A 14,860-nucleotide genomic window follows, 5' to 3' on the forward strand; every position below is an offset into this window, starting at 1 on the left:
TTCACTATTTTCAAGGATACTGTTAAAGGTGTATATGCTGATTTTCCATAGCTTAAAACCTCAGACTTAAGGCTGGCCCTCACTAAAATATAAAAAATGTGAGAGACCACAAACATGATGATAAAAAAAAGATTTAACGGTTTTGTTCCTGTACTGTACTGTGTGAATAGGGATGTTCGCCGGAGTCAAATGTGACGTCACGATATGGGCGTGGCCGCGAACTGGTTGGCAGAAAGAACCAAAACATGTCGCAGACTCGCAGCAGTCTACCTGTGTTTTGTCAGCATGCTAATTATTTGTCCGAAGAACCAAAAAAGAGATATAAGGTTAAGCTTTTATATAACCAGGGTTCATGTTCTCTGCCTGATCAATATCACCTGAGTGAGAATTGGAGCAAAAGCCCGGACACATGGCCAGATTTGACATTCGGCGACATCTATCTGCATCTCATCGACACGCCATCTATGTTTACCAGAGAGTCGATGAAGGCGTACAAATCTTTAGATGCCTATAAATTAAGTAATAATTACGAATATTACTTGTTGTAACTAAGGATAACTGGTAAATATGTTACAACTAGAGTAAAAATACAGGTGTAATTTATCCATGGGCTATATTTTGAATCAAAATTATCTTACCTCTGATATATAACATTGGTTAACATATAAGTAAAATGTTTGAATGAAAATACAATAATTTGCCCTTAATTTATAAGGGTATGTCAGTGTTATTATACTTCCATTGCTCAGTCACAGCATGCACAAAAAGTTATGTAAACAAACACTTTGACACGTCTTCCGCGGTATTTTGTACCGTTATTCATTCATTAATTAACCCATCAATGCGATAGAACCTACTAGTAACATTTATTTACAAAATTAGTTTTAAATGTAGGTAGGTAGCAGACGCGATCGTGGTCCGCTGGCTCCCATTGTTTTCCGCTGGGTATAAGTTAGACGCCTAATTGCAGAAATTCAAAGCTTTCTTTCTTGATTCAGGCTGTTTAGGTACGCGGTAGAAGCTCTTGGGGTTATTACTCTTATCGAACCTGTTAACACAGCCGATCACAAAGCACGATACAACCATTTTTCTTCTGTGTTTGCGCTGCGCTTTAAGCGGTCATTACTTTTCTTCTGCCAACCAGAGCGCGTCGTGACGTCACGGCGAACATCCCTATACTGTACTGTCTGTACTGTACGGGAAATCTCGCAAAATCTGTTGCGGTCAAACGAGAGAGTAAACAAAGATGGTGGACGATGGGCAAAAAGAAATGTTGACTCGAATGCTTTTTACAGAAAATTTGTATGTGTGTGTGTGCGTGTGAGTGTGTGTGGGGGGGGGGGGGGTAGTGTTGCTATTCTGTCTTTCCTCAGCTCGCTTTCTGATTGGGTATCGTTTCGTTCCACGTGACAATCTACAGAGTGTGTGCGTGTTTGTCCCCGGGGTTCCCCCCACACAACAGGACTTCTGATCGTAAATATTCATGTTGGATATTTACTGATTTGAATCAGTGTGGCTCCGACATTCTTCCGAACAGATTCAATTACACTTAAAACACATCACACGACAATCTGATATAATAATCAGTAGAACCATCAAGATAATTGGGACTTTACCTAGGATTGTCCAAAGGAGAGAATTGGGCCCAAAATCTTGTAGTGGCCTTTAGTAGGCTACTGTACATGATCTATAACTCAAAAGTAAATAATAATTATATACATAATATAATTAGCTATAGCTTACATTACATTATATATAAATAAATAAAGCATGAATAATGACTAAATTGCTTAAATAAATAAAAATATTCATATATTTATATATTTTATAAAAATAAATCAAAGACATGGTAATAATACAAATAGCACATGTATTTCAATAATTGACAGTGTTTCGCACTGTGATGTCCAAATTTCCATTACACTGTTATCACAGTTTTAGATCACCTGTGTGGGGGTTGCCTCCCATTTCAGCAGAAGGATTTTTCTCAGGGAAAACATTAGCATATTTGCTAGAAATAGTCTGTCTGGGTTCTGAGGTCGTGTGGGGGAGGCTCTGTCATTGGAAGAGGAAGGGAAATCCAGGCCAGATTGAAGAAGTGCACAGACTCGATGCTGAGATGAAAACTGGATTAAATGAAATTGAATCTACCATCATTATGTTATCATGAGGACACTACATTTCATTATGCTTTGGTTGAAAGAAAGTATGTGTAAATTAATTGGGTGAATGAATACAGTTTAAACTATCATCACTGCTGTATTGAAAGGATAATAGCACAACCTTAAACTCACCCAAAATAAAAATGCTGTCATTATTTACTCATGTAATTCCAAACCCATACGCTGTTATTTTGTTCTGTGGAACACAAAGGAGGATTCTGAAGAACATTCATTCACACAGCTCTTTTCCATACACTTTAAAAAAGAGTAAGGTTAATTGATTGGAATTGATGTTTCCATTAATGTTTCCTGCTAAATTTCCTGATTTACTCACCCCCACAATATAGGAATTGTCCACTATATTGCGAAAAATAGAGTGTTTTTCTCAAAAACCTTAATTTCTTTTCAACTGAAGAAAGAAAAAGTCTTGGATGACATGACGGTGAGTAAATTATTAGGACATTTCAATTCTGGAGTGAACTAATCCTTTAACATCAATTGAACCTTTTAAATGCACAAATGGTTCTTTATAATGGGAAAACTATAATTATTCAAAGCCAATCACTGCAAAAATAAATAAATAAAAATGTAATAAGTGTACAACTGTCCATAATAAACTTCCATCTTCAAAAAGAACTAAAAAAGCAGATATATAGACCTATGCTTATAATAGACTTGTGCTTTATAAAGTATTTTCAAGCCATACATTCACTTTAAATTATGAATAGACAGATATTTTAACTATTATTCACTAATAATCTTGATATCAACTATGGCTAAGGTTTGATGTAATGACGTTTGATGTCACTGACATCCAATTTGTTCAATCAAATTTGATATTTGACTATTAAATACTTAACATATTATTTGATTGTTGTTGAATGGGAAAGATCTATGTGAAGATTATTTTAGATAAATACAAAAAGCAGCATATGGGTTTGGAACAACATGTTGGTGAGTAAATAATGACAGAATTTTCATTTTTGCACTTCAACATCACCATGTTAGTGTTGTCTGCTGTATAGCCAAGTCTTTAGCCACTTCAGTACACAGTTCATTGAGGTCTGACCTCCAGCTACCACACTGTATGAGCTACTATAACTCAACCCACCTCCCACTGAGACTTAATGGAGACTGAGGGGCAATCACAGTTCAAACACAGCCAGATTCTCCTATAGCAGACATCTGTTCATTATCATCCGTCACAAAGCAAAACAAATACAAATTGGATTTCCTACAACGAGCCGCTACAATACGGATCATTTCCCTGCCATAGATCTGAACGAGAAAACACACAACAAAAAGTGAACACAATAGCAAAGCCAAACACAGTAAGATGGTGCAGCTGGGAGAGTATTGATTTGCTCTCGGCATGGACTCAGTGACACAGCAGCAGGAGTGCAGGCCGCCACGTGTCCCAGCAAAAACCCACAGAGCATCGATCTGGACACACTCCCGCTGTTAACACTCGGAAGCTTTCATCGGGAAACGCAGGCAGCCTGTGCTCAGCCGTGCCGTTCAGAGTCTCTTAAACACAAGCTAAAAAAAACATGTCTGTTGTGGTGAAGTTTATTCCATATCAAAAGTGTACTTTCCTAATGAGACTCTAAAACCAATGTTACTATAAAATATCAATGAGTTACTACATTTATTTATGAGGGGTGCAGTGTGCATTGATAAAAGGCCATTCACAAATGATGTCTAATCTAGAAAATACTTCCTGTGTTGGGTAATAGCATCCTGGAGAGTTTTCATTTATTATTGAGGGGTTTATGGGGTGGGAATGCACCATTAGAGTTAACCTTGCACGCCGTTGCATGATGGTGTTCTCTCAGCCAATCAGAAGATAAGGAATCTCGAATCTTGTAAGAAAAGTTTACAATCCTGAAGGTGGCACTTGTGGTGCTTCCTTACAGACTACAGAGGGTTTCTTTTTTTGTTGTTGTTAGGACAATACTAGCACTTTGCAACATACTGTAACTGCTTGATGCGTAGCCTATACTCTTATTAATAAAGGTCCCAAAAGGGTTTTTTCCACAGCAAAGCCATAGAAGAGCCAATTTGGGTTCCTGGAAGAACCTTTACACAAATAAAAAATTTTTTAAGAACAGTTCACTGAAGTATCTTCCAGGAACCCAAAAATTTTTCTTCTATGGCTCTGTGAGTGCAATGTATATGATTATTTGAAGAATTTAGTAAAAAAAAAAAAAAAAGGAAAGGAAATGCAATGGCTGTGAATCTCCCTGTGAACAAGAACTTTGAACAGAAGAAATAAAAAATTAAAAAAACGATTCTTGATGTTGGCCCATGTATGATATGTCAGTCATATTGATATGCTTATAATTTGAAATGACAGCACTGTTTGGTCTGAAATGACTCTTCATGTTCACGCAGTGATGGCAAGAGGTGACCTTTTAAAAATGAATTGAACTATTGAGGTGCATTACATAAGTCCACTGTCCAGCAGTGGCAGATAATGAGTAATGACTCGCTCGCTCCATAAATGCAAGTCAGCGTGTTGCAGTAACATGTGGCCCCGTTACACACACACACACACACACACACACACACACACACACACACACACACACACACACACACACACACACACACACACACACACACACACACACACACACACACACACACACACACACACACACACACACACACACACACACACACACACACACGTTTATAATGGAGTCAGGAATGACTGTACATTCACATGGCTTACAGACCTGATCCGATTATGATAGTGTTCAAAACCAACAGTGGGTTCAGCTGTTAAAGTTAAATCCTGCTGGTGGACGGCGTATTTATATATTTCATTATAGATACTGGTTCTCGATTTTTTGGAGGGCTCTTTGAAGTGCTAAGTTTGTTTCTTTTAAGTTTGCTGTTAGTTAAGAACAGCAAAAAACTAATAATTAATTTTAATATATATAACCAAGGAGGGTATAAATGAATTAATGTACAAAAAAGAGGGCCCATATTTATCTATTTTAAATTAATCCAAAACAAGTGCCACTTTTAATAATTATATCTCAGCCCCAATGTAACCTATTATTTTGAAAATTGCCCCCCAAAAAATTATAGTAAAAGGAATTGTTAAATTTTCATTTGATTACATTTGAATACATGCATTCAATTGTTAATAAATGTTTTATTCAAAGCTTTATTTTATTTTTTTTACGGCTAGTCTTGCTTTTTGATTATTTAAATTGAACTAAACCTTAAAAATGGAATCCAGGAAACATCAACCAGAAAACACAAAATTATGAAACATTTAACGGAATTAAAAAATGGTTAAACTTTTATCAAATATTAAAATTGTTTCAAAAACAATTACTAAAAAACAAAAACTAAAAAAGTTTCATGATTTCAATTAAGACATGTTTTGATTACTAAAATGTAATGTAAATATTACAACAGCATACAGAATACATAAAACTTTTTTTACGGAATCCAGAAAAATTCAAGCAGAAAAAAACTGAATTTGGGAGAAAATAAAAGGGATTGCATAGGGCACTATGTTGATTCTACTGAAACAGCTCTGCCAGGGACAAATACAAGGCTCCAGTGCTCTTCACGGGAGGGACATCCTGTAGGCAAACGCTTCATTCAACCCCGCCAGAGTCAGAAAAACGATTCCTCTCATCCTACACAGCCGCTGTTCAGCCCTTTATGAGCATGACCGCCTGTGGAAATCACATCAGTGTGGAAGCTAATACGTGAATGAAACAGTCCTCTCAGCCTTTAAGCTAATATTTATGGCACAGACGACAGGAGACACATGCCACCCGGGGGAATTAAAGGGGAAATGCCTGTCTGTCTGTCCTCGGGCTGTCTCACGTGATAAGAATAATCTCACGTAAAGACGCCAGTGGCATCACCACAAAAGGCTTCAAAAGAATGGTGGATTATAACCAGGGATCACTTCACTGTGCTAAGTATGAAAGAAACTTAAGTTTCTTTATTGTTGGCAGATTAGTGTTAACATAAGTCTGCTCTGTAAGGGAAAATGAAAAGTGCAGGTCATTATCGCAAAATAAAACCCAGGCAGGGTGTATGATTAGGACCCCGACAAAGAGTGGAGATTAATGAGCAGCTGACTGAACATGATATTTGTTGTTATAATGATTATACCATTTTTATTACTTTGATGTAGTCATATAAAGTTCTGTATGTTCATTTACAGGTTTTCCGCTTCTTCCTGCACAAATTTCCTTGCTATTTATTGAATATACTTTATATTATGCAAAACTAAACTGAACACTTACATGACCACTTTCCAAGTAAATAAATTCATGGATGTGATTTAAGGTGAAATAATTTTTTTATATTACATGTAGGCTATATAAAGTTTTCAAATTCCCCGGATGAGTGGACTAACATACAGTGTTTTGCTATGGACGACAGTGAGAGCGAATTTCAAATCAATGAATGCCATGACTGACCAATCAGAATCAAGTACTCCAGAAAGCTGTGTAATGAATAGATGATATGCAAAAAAAATTGTTGTGTTATTATTATTTCTGTCATGACAACTCTCAGAGTGTTTGGCATGGTGTGATATTGATATGTTTGGTCTTGGAGGAATAGATCGGCTATGCTGCCGCTGCTGTTGGTTATTGCTGTTGCTGCAGAGTAAGTACGGGACTGCCAATACACACATGAGTCACGACGACACGCTGCTGTGAGCAAGCAAGACATGCTGCTGCTGTACAATATAACACACATGAATCACGCGTAGCAGATCTATACAGGTGGAGCTGGGGAAGGAGGAGGGTTTCTGAAAGCGCTGCCCTGCTATAGCAAATGCTGACTAAGTATTTGAAGGTTGAGCAGCGAGCTCATTGGCTACTGATGCAGCAGGAACCAATCAGCTGTGCCCTATAGAGAATTATGTGATCGCAAGCAGATTGAGTTAAGGACCTATCAGCCTGCGCCACCTAGAGTTTCATGACAGAGCTTTGTATTTCCATATACCATAATTGCTTTGGATAAAAAGGCCAGAGATAATCAAATAATTATATACTTTAATTAAATGCTATCTTATTTTAGTTCACATATAGATTCTGTCAGGCCTAGCATTCAACTTTTATCAGAAATCTCCATCTGGAGCACTTAAACCAAATGCAAAGTGTGCTAGCCTGTTCCTCATCAGGAAGCATTCCTGATAAATGCTTGTCAACAGATCAACAATCCAATAATAACACTAACACATTTCAAAGCTCGCATCAGTCGCTTAGAAGATAAGGGCAGGAAGCAATTGCCAAGTAAAGGCCTCATTTTATTTCAAGGAATTGTTTATAAGAGCACAATTCATGGTGAAATGCCCATCTCACTAAGCGCTTTCACACTAACTGTTACTAGATGGTGAAATCTTCTAAATATCCACTCCATGAAATATCTAAAGGCGGTCGTCCTTGAGTTGATTCACTATGAATTACAAACTGCACTCCCTTAAAAACCCTAATATGAAAATGTATTGAATGATGTAGAAATAAAACAAATATTATATTGCCTTCTAAAAACCAATTTTGCCTAATTAATGCTTTGCCTAATTAATGCCTCATGAGAGATGCCCGTTTCATTGCAATCCTGAGCATCCATCATCCCAACCCAGGCCTGTAACATAACCAATACTGCACCCCTCCTGCCGCAGAGGCTGTTCCTAAGCAACCACCCCCAGCAACCAGATTGCCATAGAAACCGAACAGAGAGAAATTACAGAGAGGGGAGAGACATACTTGGGATGCGAGTAATTGGGGGATATTCCACACTGTTTGCAAATTATTCCACCTTAAATTGTGATTTTGGGATGTTTTTGTAAATTATATATATATATATATATATATATATTAATGGCCTATATAAGTAATAAATCTCTTGAATATGTGTGTGCGTGCGTGTGTTCGTGCGTGCGTGCGTGTGTGTGTCGATTAATCACATCTTAGACAAAATGTTATATATATATATATATGCGCGTGTGTGTGTGTGTGTGTGTCTTTTATGTTAGAAGCGATTAATTGCGATTAATCGATTTGACAGGACAGTGCAAGTTTGCACTGGAGATGAGCTAGTGCAGCACCAGTGTCTCTGTATCTGCTGCGGTGAGTGTAAACAGAAGAAAATATAATGCCACTGAAGGCCAACGAGTTTAAGGCCCTCAGGAGACAGCTTGTCACTTCATCAGCCTGCTCCTGTGGAGACACAGAAAGGTCACCAACATACCTCGCTCTGTCTGAGCTTTTTCCTCCATCTTCTTCACTACAGTATTTACCTTTCTCTCCCTATCAAATCTCTTTTGCTCTTATTCAAGCAACATTAAACATTAAAGATCCAGGGAAATTCATCTCAGCGTGATAACCGCAACAATTAAATGAGCAAATACTGAAAGCACCACAATATGGTGGCTTAGTGGTTTAATATATGAGCTTGTGAAGCTGCAGGTTCAGAGTGCAGAAGAGAGCTTTGACTCTTGTGCCCAGAAGTAAAACATTTAATCACACGGTGCTCTAAATTATAGAAGCTTATTTTTGCCACAGATGGTTTTTTTTTTTGTTCATCTTTTTTTTAAATGGTGGAAAATAGCTTCCATACCAAGCAGATCATCCCTATAGTAAAAATGTAGGGTACTGCAATTCTAAATATTTCATTTTATTGTTAATATAGTATTGTTAACTAAAACTAATTGAAATAAAGCTGAAATACAATAAATATAAGTATGATAGATTAAAAAATTAAGTCTGCCTTGGCAACTAACTGAAATAAAAAAAATTTAAGAGGAAGTACTAAAAATGAAAGCTAAATAGAAATAAAAAGTAACATAAGAAAATTACTAAACTGAAAATCTAACAATAAAAGCTAATTCAAACCATTAATGATTACTAAGGTATCTAGATAATCCTAAAATAACACTGAACCAAAACAACAAAAAAGTATTCTTCACACCACACCACACTCTAAAGCAGAGAGCATCTCATCTACAGTTCTTCGTGTTTCTTTGAAAAAAGTCCCAAAGGGAATAACGTTTGAAAGAAGTCCCAGCACTTAACATACCAAATTGGTCTCATAACCACCAACTTTTACTAACACAAACATAGAGAGCTCTAGTGACTGTTTTTTCACCAAAAAAATAAAGAAAAAAGCAGGGCACTGAAGAGGGAAAGAGTAAGGACGCCACTTTCCAATTGTCCCGAATGGCAGTCTATGAGTAGAACAGAGTGACCTCTTTGAGATGATGACGCATATACCTTTAGAGAAACCAGGACACTAAAAAAGACATCTTATTTGAGTAGCGAGTCAGGAGACTAACTTTGCTTTATTTAAAGCTGATGTGAATTAAATTAAAGCTGAATTTCTGCACCGCAAGCATCTCCTGATCCACTGGCTTCTGACAAATAAAGACTTTTGCGTATATAGCACATCCACTGATCTATTCAGTACTTTCAACCAAACAATAGTCTCATTACTGCTGCATCCAATACAAAAGCTGAATTATCAACTTAAATGACATGCCCACTGAACCTACCAGTTTACCATCCACCGTATAAAGCCTCTTGACCACTCCAGAGTCCAGTTTGATGGCATCTGTGATATCTGTGAGAACCTGGTCAAACGAGTGGGCCGTCTTCTTGTTGAGAAGGATGCGCACGGCTTTCCGAGGCTTCACCCCGCTGCGGATTATGGTCACCAGTTTGGGCCGGATGAAATCCTTGTTATCCTTGATTTCTATAGACCCACCCTTGGCGCTGGCCAGAGAGGAGGGCGCTCGTGCTGATCCAACGGTCTTGGCGTTGACCGACCAGTTGGGGTTGACATTCTTAGTGTATTCCAGCTTCTTGTAAGGCTCAATTGATCCACACACATAGCTCTCCCCTGTGATACAAAATAAAATAACAGAAATAATCAGTGAAAATCTAATCACATTTCTAAATGAATCATTCAGACTGGTTTTCTGAACCGCTTCAACAAGGTTCACAGAACATATTTTTTGACTTTTTTTATTCGTGAATCAGGCATTGATACTTCTCTCAATAAAACTTACGAACATCCTTCAAAATAAAGGTTTCAAAAAGTGATATCCGCAGTGATGCCATAAAATAACCAAAGAACCTTTCAGAGAACAATTCTTAAGGAAAGCAATAAGCCACTTGAAGCCGTGTTTTACAGTGGATTTAGAACAGCTGGGGCGTAGTTACTGTAGGCACGACGCTGAGCGGAGTGCCTAAAACCCCCTTATCTGTTCTAAATCCACTGTAAAACACGGCTTTAAGGGGCTTATTGCTTTTATAAAACAGTTACTCCATAAAAATATTCATTTTAATATTTATTTATTCATAAAATAACCACCAGCAACAAAAAATATAACATTATAACACATTAATTCCTCCGCCAGGCAATGTAGTTCCAAAGAAGTTGCTAAGCAACATGCAGCAACAAAGAATCACAAACGGATCCAAGGACTGGAACTATCTGTTTTATAAAGAACTATATAGGCTAACCTTTATTGTAAGGGAATGCTCCATGGATGTAAAGGTTCTTCATGGAACTGTAGACGCCAATAAAGAACCTTTATTTTTTAAGAGTATTGACTTCGGAAAACTTGTATGAACCACATTCGTATGCGTTTCTTTCTTCTGCTTTGGTTAACCATATTCTTAAACCAAACCCTAACAGTAACTCTATAGTAAGTACATGTATTCTATTAATATTAGTCCATACTTATTGGAGTAAGTACAATGTAACTACATCATCTTCAAATAAAGTGTAACCCGTAATTTTATTATTGGGTAAACTATGCCTTTAACGAGGCTTTCCTATGTTTATCATGAGGACACACAGAAGTCATGCATGTGAGTTAAGACAGTCAATGGACATTTAAGCTCCTAAAAAATAGTCCATAATGACGGAGAGGTCAGAGCCCAGCTGAGACTGAAATCTCCTCCAACTCCCTCATTTACATTCATTCTCAGTGCTGCCAGGTGTAGAATGAATGAATGAATGAATGAATGAATGAAAGGTTGGGTGGCCTATATAGAAAAGCACCAGAGATACCACTGATATAATCAAATCAGAGTCATTTAACACATAATTCAAGGACCAACTTATATTTAATGATCTCAGCTCTCAGGGTTGATTTATTGGTCAAGGTTGAGAGAAAGGGAGTGGTATGGAGATGCAGAAGCTGTTAAATATTGATGAGCATTTTAAAATGATTATCGGTTTAAATCACAGGGCACTCTGGTATCTGCTCACAGAGACAATACAAGCTTGATCCTTGTTCAGGACTACAAACCATGCTCTGTTTGTGGAGTCGGAGCCCCTGGATATAAACACGAGTAAATACAACGACTTTTCAGTAGTAGATTATCTGATTGTTGCACACACTGCATATATTATGTGCTTAATGGGTTTTGAGGTCAGAGGAACATATGAAAAGAACTGAAGGAAAATTAAGGTTAAAACTATTTATTTTCATATGCAGACATTATTACTGTCATTCACAACAGAGCATGAGGTATAAGTTCATTAAAAATGACACAAACTACAATTTCCTCATTGCTTTAGATATCACAAATATGATAACTGGAAAGTTCGGTTTTAAGATAGTAGCTGGTTTCTAGATGTCCATTAGCTGGCCCAAGCTGATCATTTCCTTGGGCAAGCTTGTAGACCATCTAGGACCAGCAATACACCAGCTACTGTTAGGCTACTGTTACTGCTACTCATCAGCTTTAAGTGGTCTTACAGCTAATGACCACTACATGTTCCAAAACCAGCTTAGCCTGTTAACTGTCAGAATCCTGGTATAGCGGGACACTTGGTATGACTTTGTATTGCCTTTTTCCCCTAACACATATTTTAGTAATAATCATAAATAAGGTATCATTCGAAATCTTAAACACTCAAAACTTTTCCTGTGAAAACATTGCTTTACCATGGAAACAGTACTACTTTGTTAGACATGCAGGTTTGATTTTCTAGCTATTTTTGAGTCCAAATTATGTTGTAAAATATAGATTTTGTATAGATTTTTGTTTAGTTCAGTACATTTGATTTGCAGTAAGCTTAAACGTTTATACCTTTTTTACACTTTCATTTTTAGAAACTCCTTCCATTTCTGCAACAATCTGATGAGAGACATTAGGCCTATGTCTGTAGCCTATTACAATTCATTCATAAACCATTCAAGTTTAGATCTATGTTCAAAAAGGAGGTGACAGTAAATATGTATGATGGCCTATGATGACATAAACATGATGTCCTCATTTAATTATGGACAACAGGCATGTGTACCTAAACAATCTAAGTCAAGACACACGTGATGAACAGCACCATGACCATGTGCCTCACACTGAACAAGAAACAAAATATAGCCTACTGGTGTCCCTAAACCTGCATAGGCTAACTGACACCCAGAGTCTCACCTTCAACCAACTGCTCCATGCTGGTCATTTTCGACCCGTCAATGGCATAAATGGTCCGGACCCCCTGAGGCAGATTTACATTATCTGATAGGGAGCGGGTGAGGTCTGCGAGCAGAGCGTCGAAAGACCTGAATCTGTCGTTGGAGATAGCGTACACAATCCCTTTAAAGTACCGGTCTCCATTGCGGTAGAAGCGGACTTTCTTGGCTTTCTTCTCGGAGCTCAGAGCCTGTAAGGTGCGGGTTCGGTACAGGCTGCAGTGGGCGCTGTGCGTGGGGCTCGGGAGGCCGTTCGCCCGTGAACCCGCGCGGCTGTATCTCTGCGCTTTGTCCCGTTCGTCGAAATGCTCCAGCTCCATGTCAACACCCGGGACTGTGGTATGGCTATGGAAAATTGTGTGGAAAAATTTTGGTAGATGGGTCAAAATTAATAATAAAAAAATGTGCATATGCTTGGTAGCCTAATACAATAAAATGCATTTTAGGCTACAGGCTAAATAAGCTGCTGGAAATTTACATTTACGTTTGCTTATCAAACTAAATAAATTAATTAAATGATTTATAAAAAAATATATATTTTTGTTTTAACTATAAACATTTAAGTATTAAAATGATATAACACAATATTTTAATAATTCAATAGCCTACTAATTTTCAAGTTATTTAAACACGCCCAAAGGGTATGCACAATGAAGAATTTGCGATTCGTCAATTAAAAAACGATATTAATGCACTAATAAATCGAATTGTGCGAGGTCTGATATGCATGGTGCATCTTGCTTCAAAGACAAAAAAAAAGCATATTCCTCTTACTTGTGCGCGTGTAGCTATCCGATGAGCACAGTCGATATGAAAGCACACATCTAATGGCTTGTCATCTCTTCCAGAGGATGCTATAGTGATGGGATGGGCTGCAGCCGGTGTCTCTCTGCCCCTCTAATGCATTGCAGAGAGACTGGCAGTCTTTGTCGGAGAAAAGAAATCCCTCAATGAATAAATACGAGCGAACAGGGCTGTGTCTCAAAACCTAGTGAGCTGCCTACCTAGACAGTTTCAAATGCAGGTCCTCGTGGGCGGGTGGGGGAGACTGTTCAGCACAGCTTCTGGCCGGCAGAGACACTCCAATGGTACAAGCTCCATTCAAACGGTCTTATAAATTTAAATAAATGAGCTATGATAGCATATGAACTTTGATATGATTCCTCATGTGCCACGCCCACTAATTGTACGCTTAAGGTATCATTTATTGCACCAATGAGAACCTTATTTTTCATAACAGTTTACGATCAAGAGACGCCTGGTCATGACTTGGATATTAGTTGTTTGTATATATATTTCTTTATACCCTACTGCAGGAAATAATTATTTTGGAATACGAACAAAATGCCCAAAACAAACCATATTATGCCTATGTAGCCTTCAATATATTTGTATACAATGACTTTGTAATATATTTGTAGATTTAAGTGTAAAAATATATATTTTTATAAAGATGTATTATTATTATATCATCTTATGTTGCATACATTTTAAATATTAATAGACAATTATAAATAATAACAATTTACTATTTGTATAGCCTAAGTGACTGTAAAATTACTATTAGCATAAATATTTATTATTTAAGGATATATAGAAGTATCACTAGCCTTCTACTTTTTAATTTACGTATAATTTTATTAGTTTATTTTTGTATACTTTTCTTTAAAAGTGGTGAAATTCACCTCAAACGAAGACAGCTTGATTTCCATTTTATTCCAGGACATCAACTGTTATTCACAACATTTAAAAAAAAAATTATAGTAATAATAAATTAGATGTCTAAAAATAACCACATTTAAAATATCTATAGAAGCTAACATCAAGTCAAAACCTAAACGTGACTTTTACTGGAGTTCTATCTAAATACGAGAAAGTTGATTTGCTACATATGTAGCTACCTTGTATCAGTCATAATAATAACAGTTGCAACTTTTCCTCATGTGAGCTGGTACAATTTACAAAATGTGACACTAGATGGCAGTATTCACTTAAAATTCAATTCATCTGAAAAAAAAGCAGCAATAATTGATCGCACTGTATAAGATTATGTATGCAGTTTTTAGATGTGAACATGGAGGCCAAAAGAAAATATTTATACATAGAGACAATATTTTGTGCAGTTTTTATGCAATGAAAGGAAGTTTAATGCTTCTATTTCAGGGCACTTTGATCAAGCTATAGATTGACCTCATCTAGTGTCTTGGTCTATGAATCAATT

The 14,860-nt window shown here is 37.0% G+C and overlaps 1 protein-coding gene across 3 annotated transcripts in view; it reads right to left on the minus strand.

Moving 5' to 3' along the window:
- Nucleotides 1-13,629, minus strand: part of dclk1b (doublecortin-like kinase 1b) — a 37,274-nt gene extending 23,645 nt beyond the window's left edge. For 2 of the 3 annotated variants that reach the window (XM_079611230.1, XM_079611233.1), the window contains exons 1-3: nucleotides 13,414-13,434; nucleotides 12,602-12,984; nucleotides 9,703-10,049 (exon numbers count right to left, since the gene is read on the minus strand). In XM_079611230.1, the coding sequence (XP_079467356.1) occupies nucleotides 9,703-10,049; nucleotides 12,602-12,959 (705 nt within the window). In that variant the 5' untranslated portion in view covers nucleotides 12,960-12,984; nucleotides 13,414-13,434. Of the gene's footprint in view, nucleotides 1-9,702; nucleotides 10,050-12,601; nucleotides 12,985-13,413 lie in introns of all 3 variants that reach the window. The other variant, XM_079611231.1, reaches the window with a different exon arrangement.
- Nucleotides 13,630-14,860: the final 1,231 nt, after the last annotated feature.

This window comes from Phoxinus phoxinus, assembly GCF_949152265.1.
Source record: "Phoxinus phoxinus genome assembly, chromosome: 4".
In the NCBI taxonomy this organism is placed as follows: Eukaryota; Metazoa; Chordata; class Actinopteri; order Cypriniformes; family Leuciscidae; genus Phoxinus; species Phoxinus phoxinus.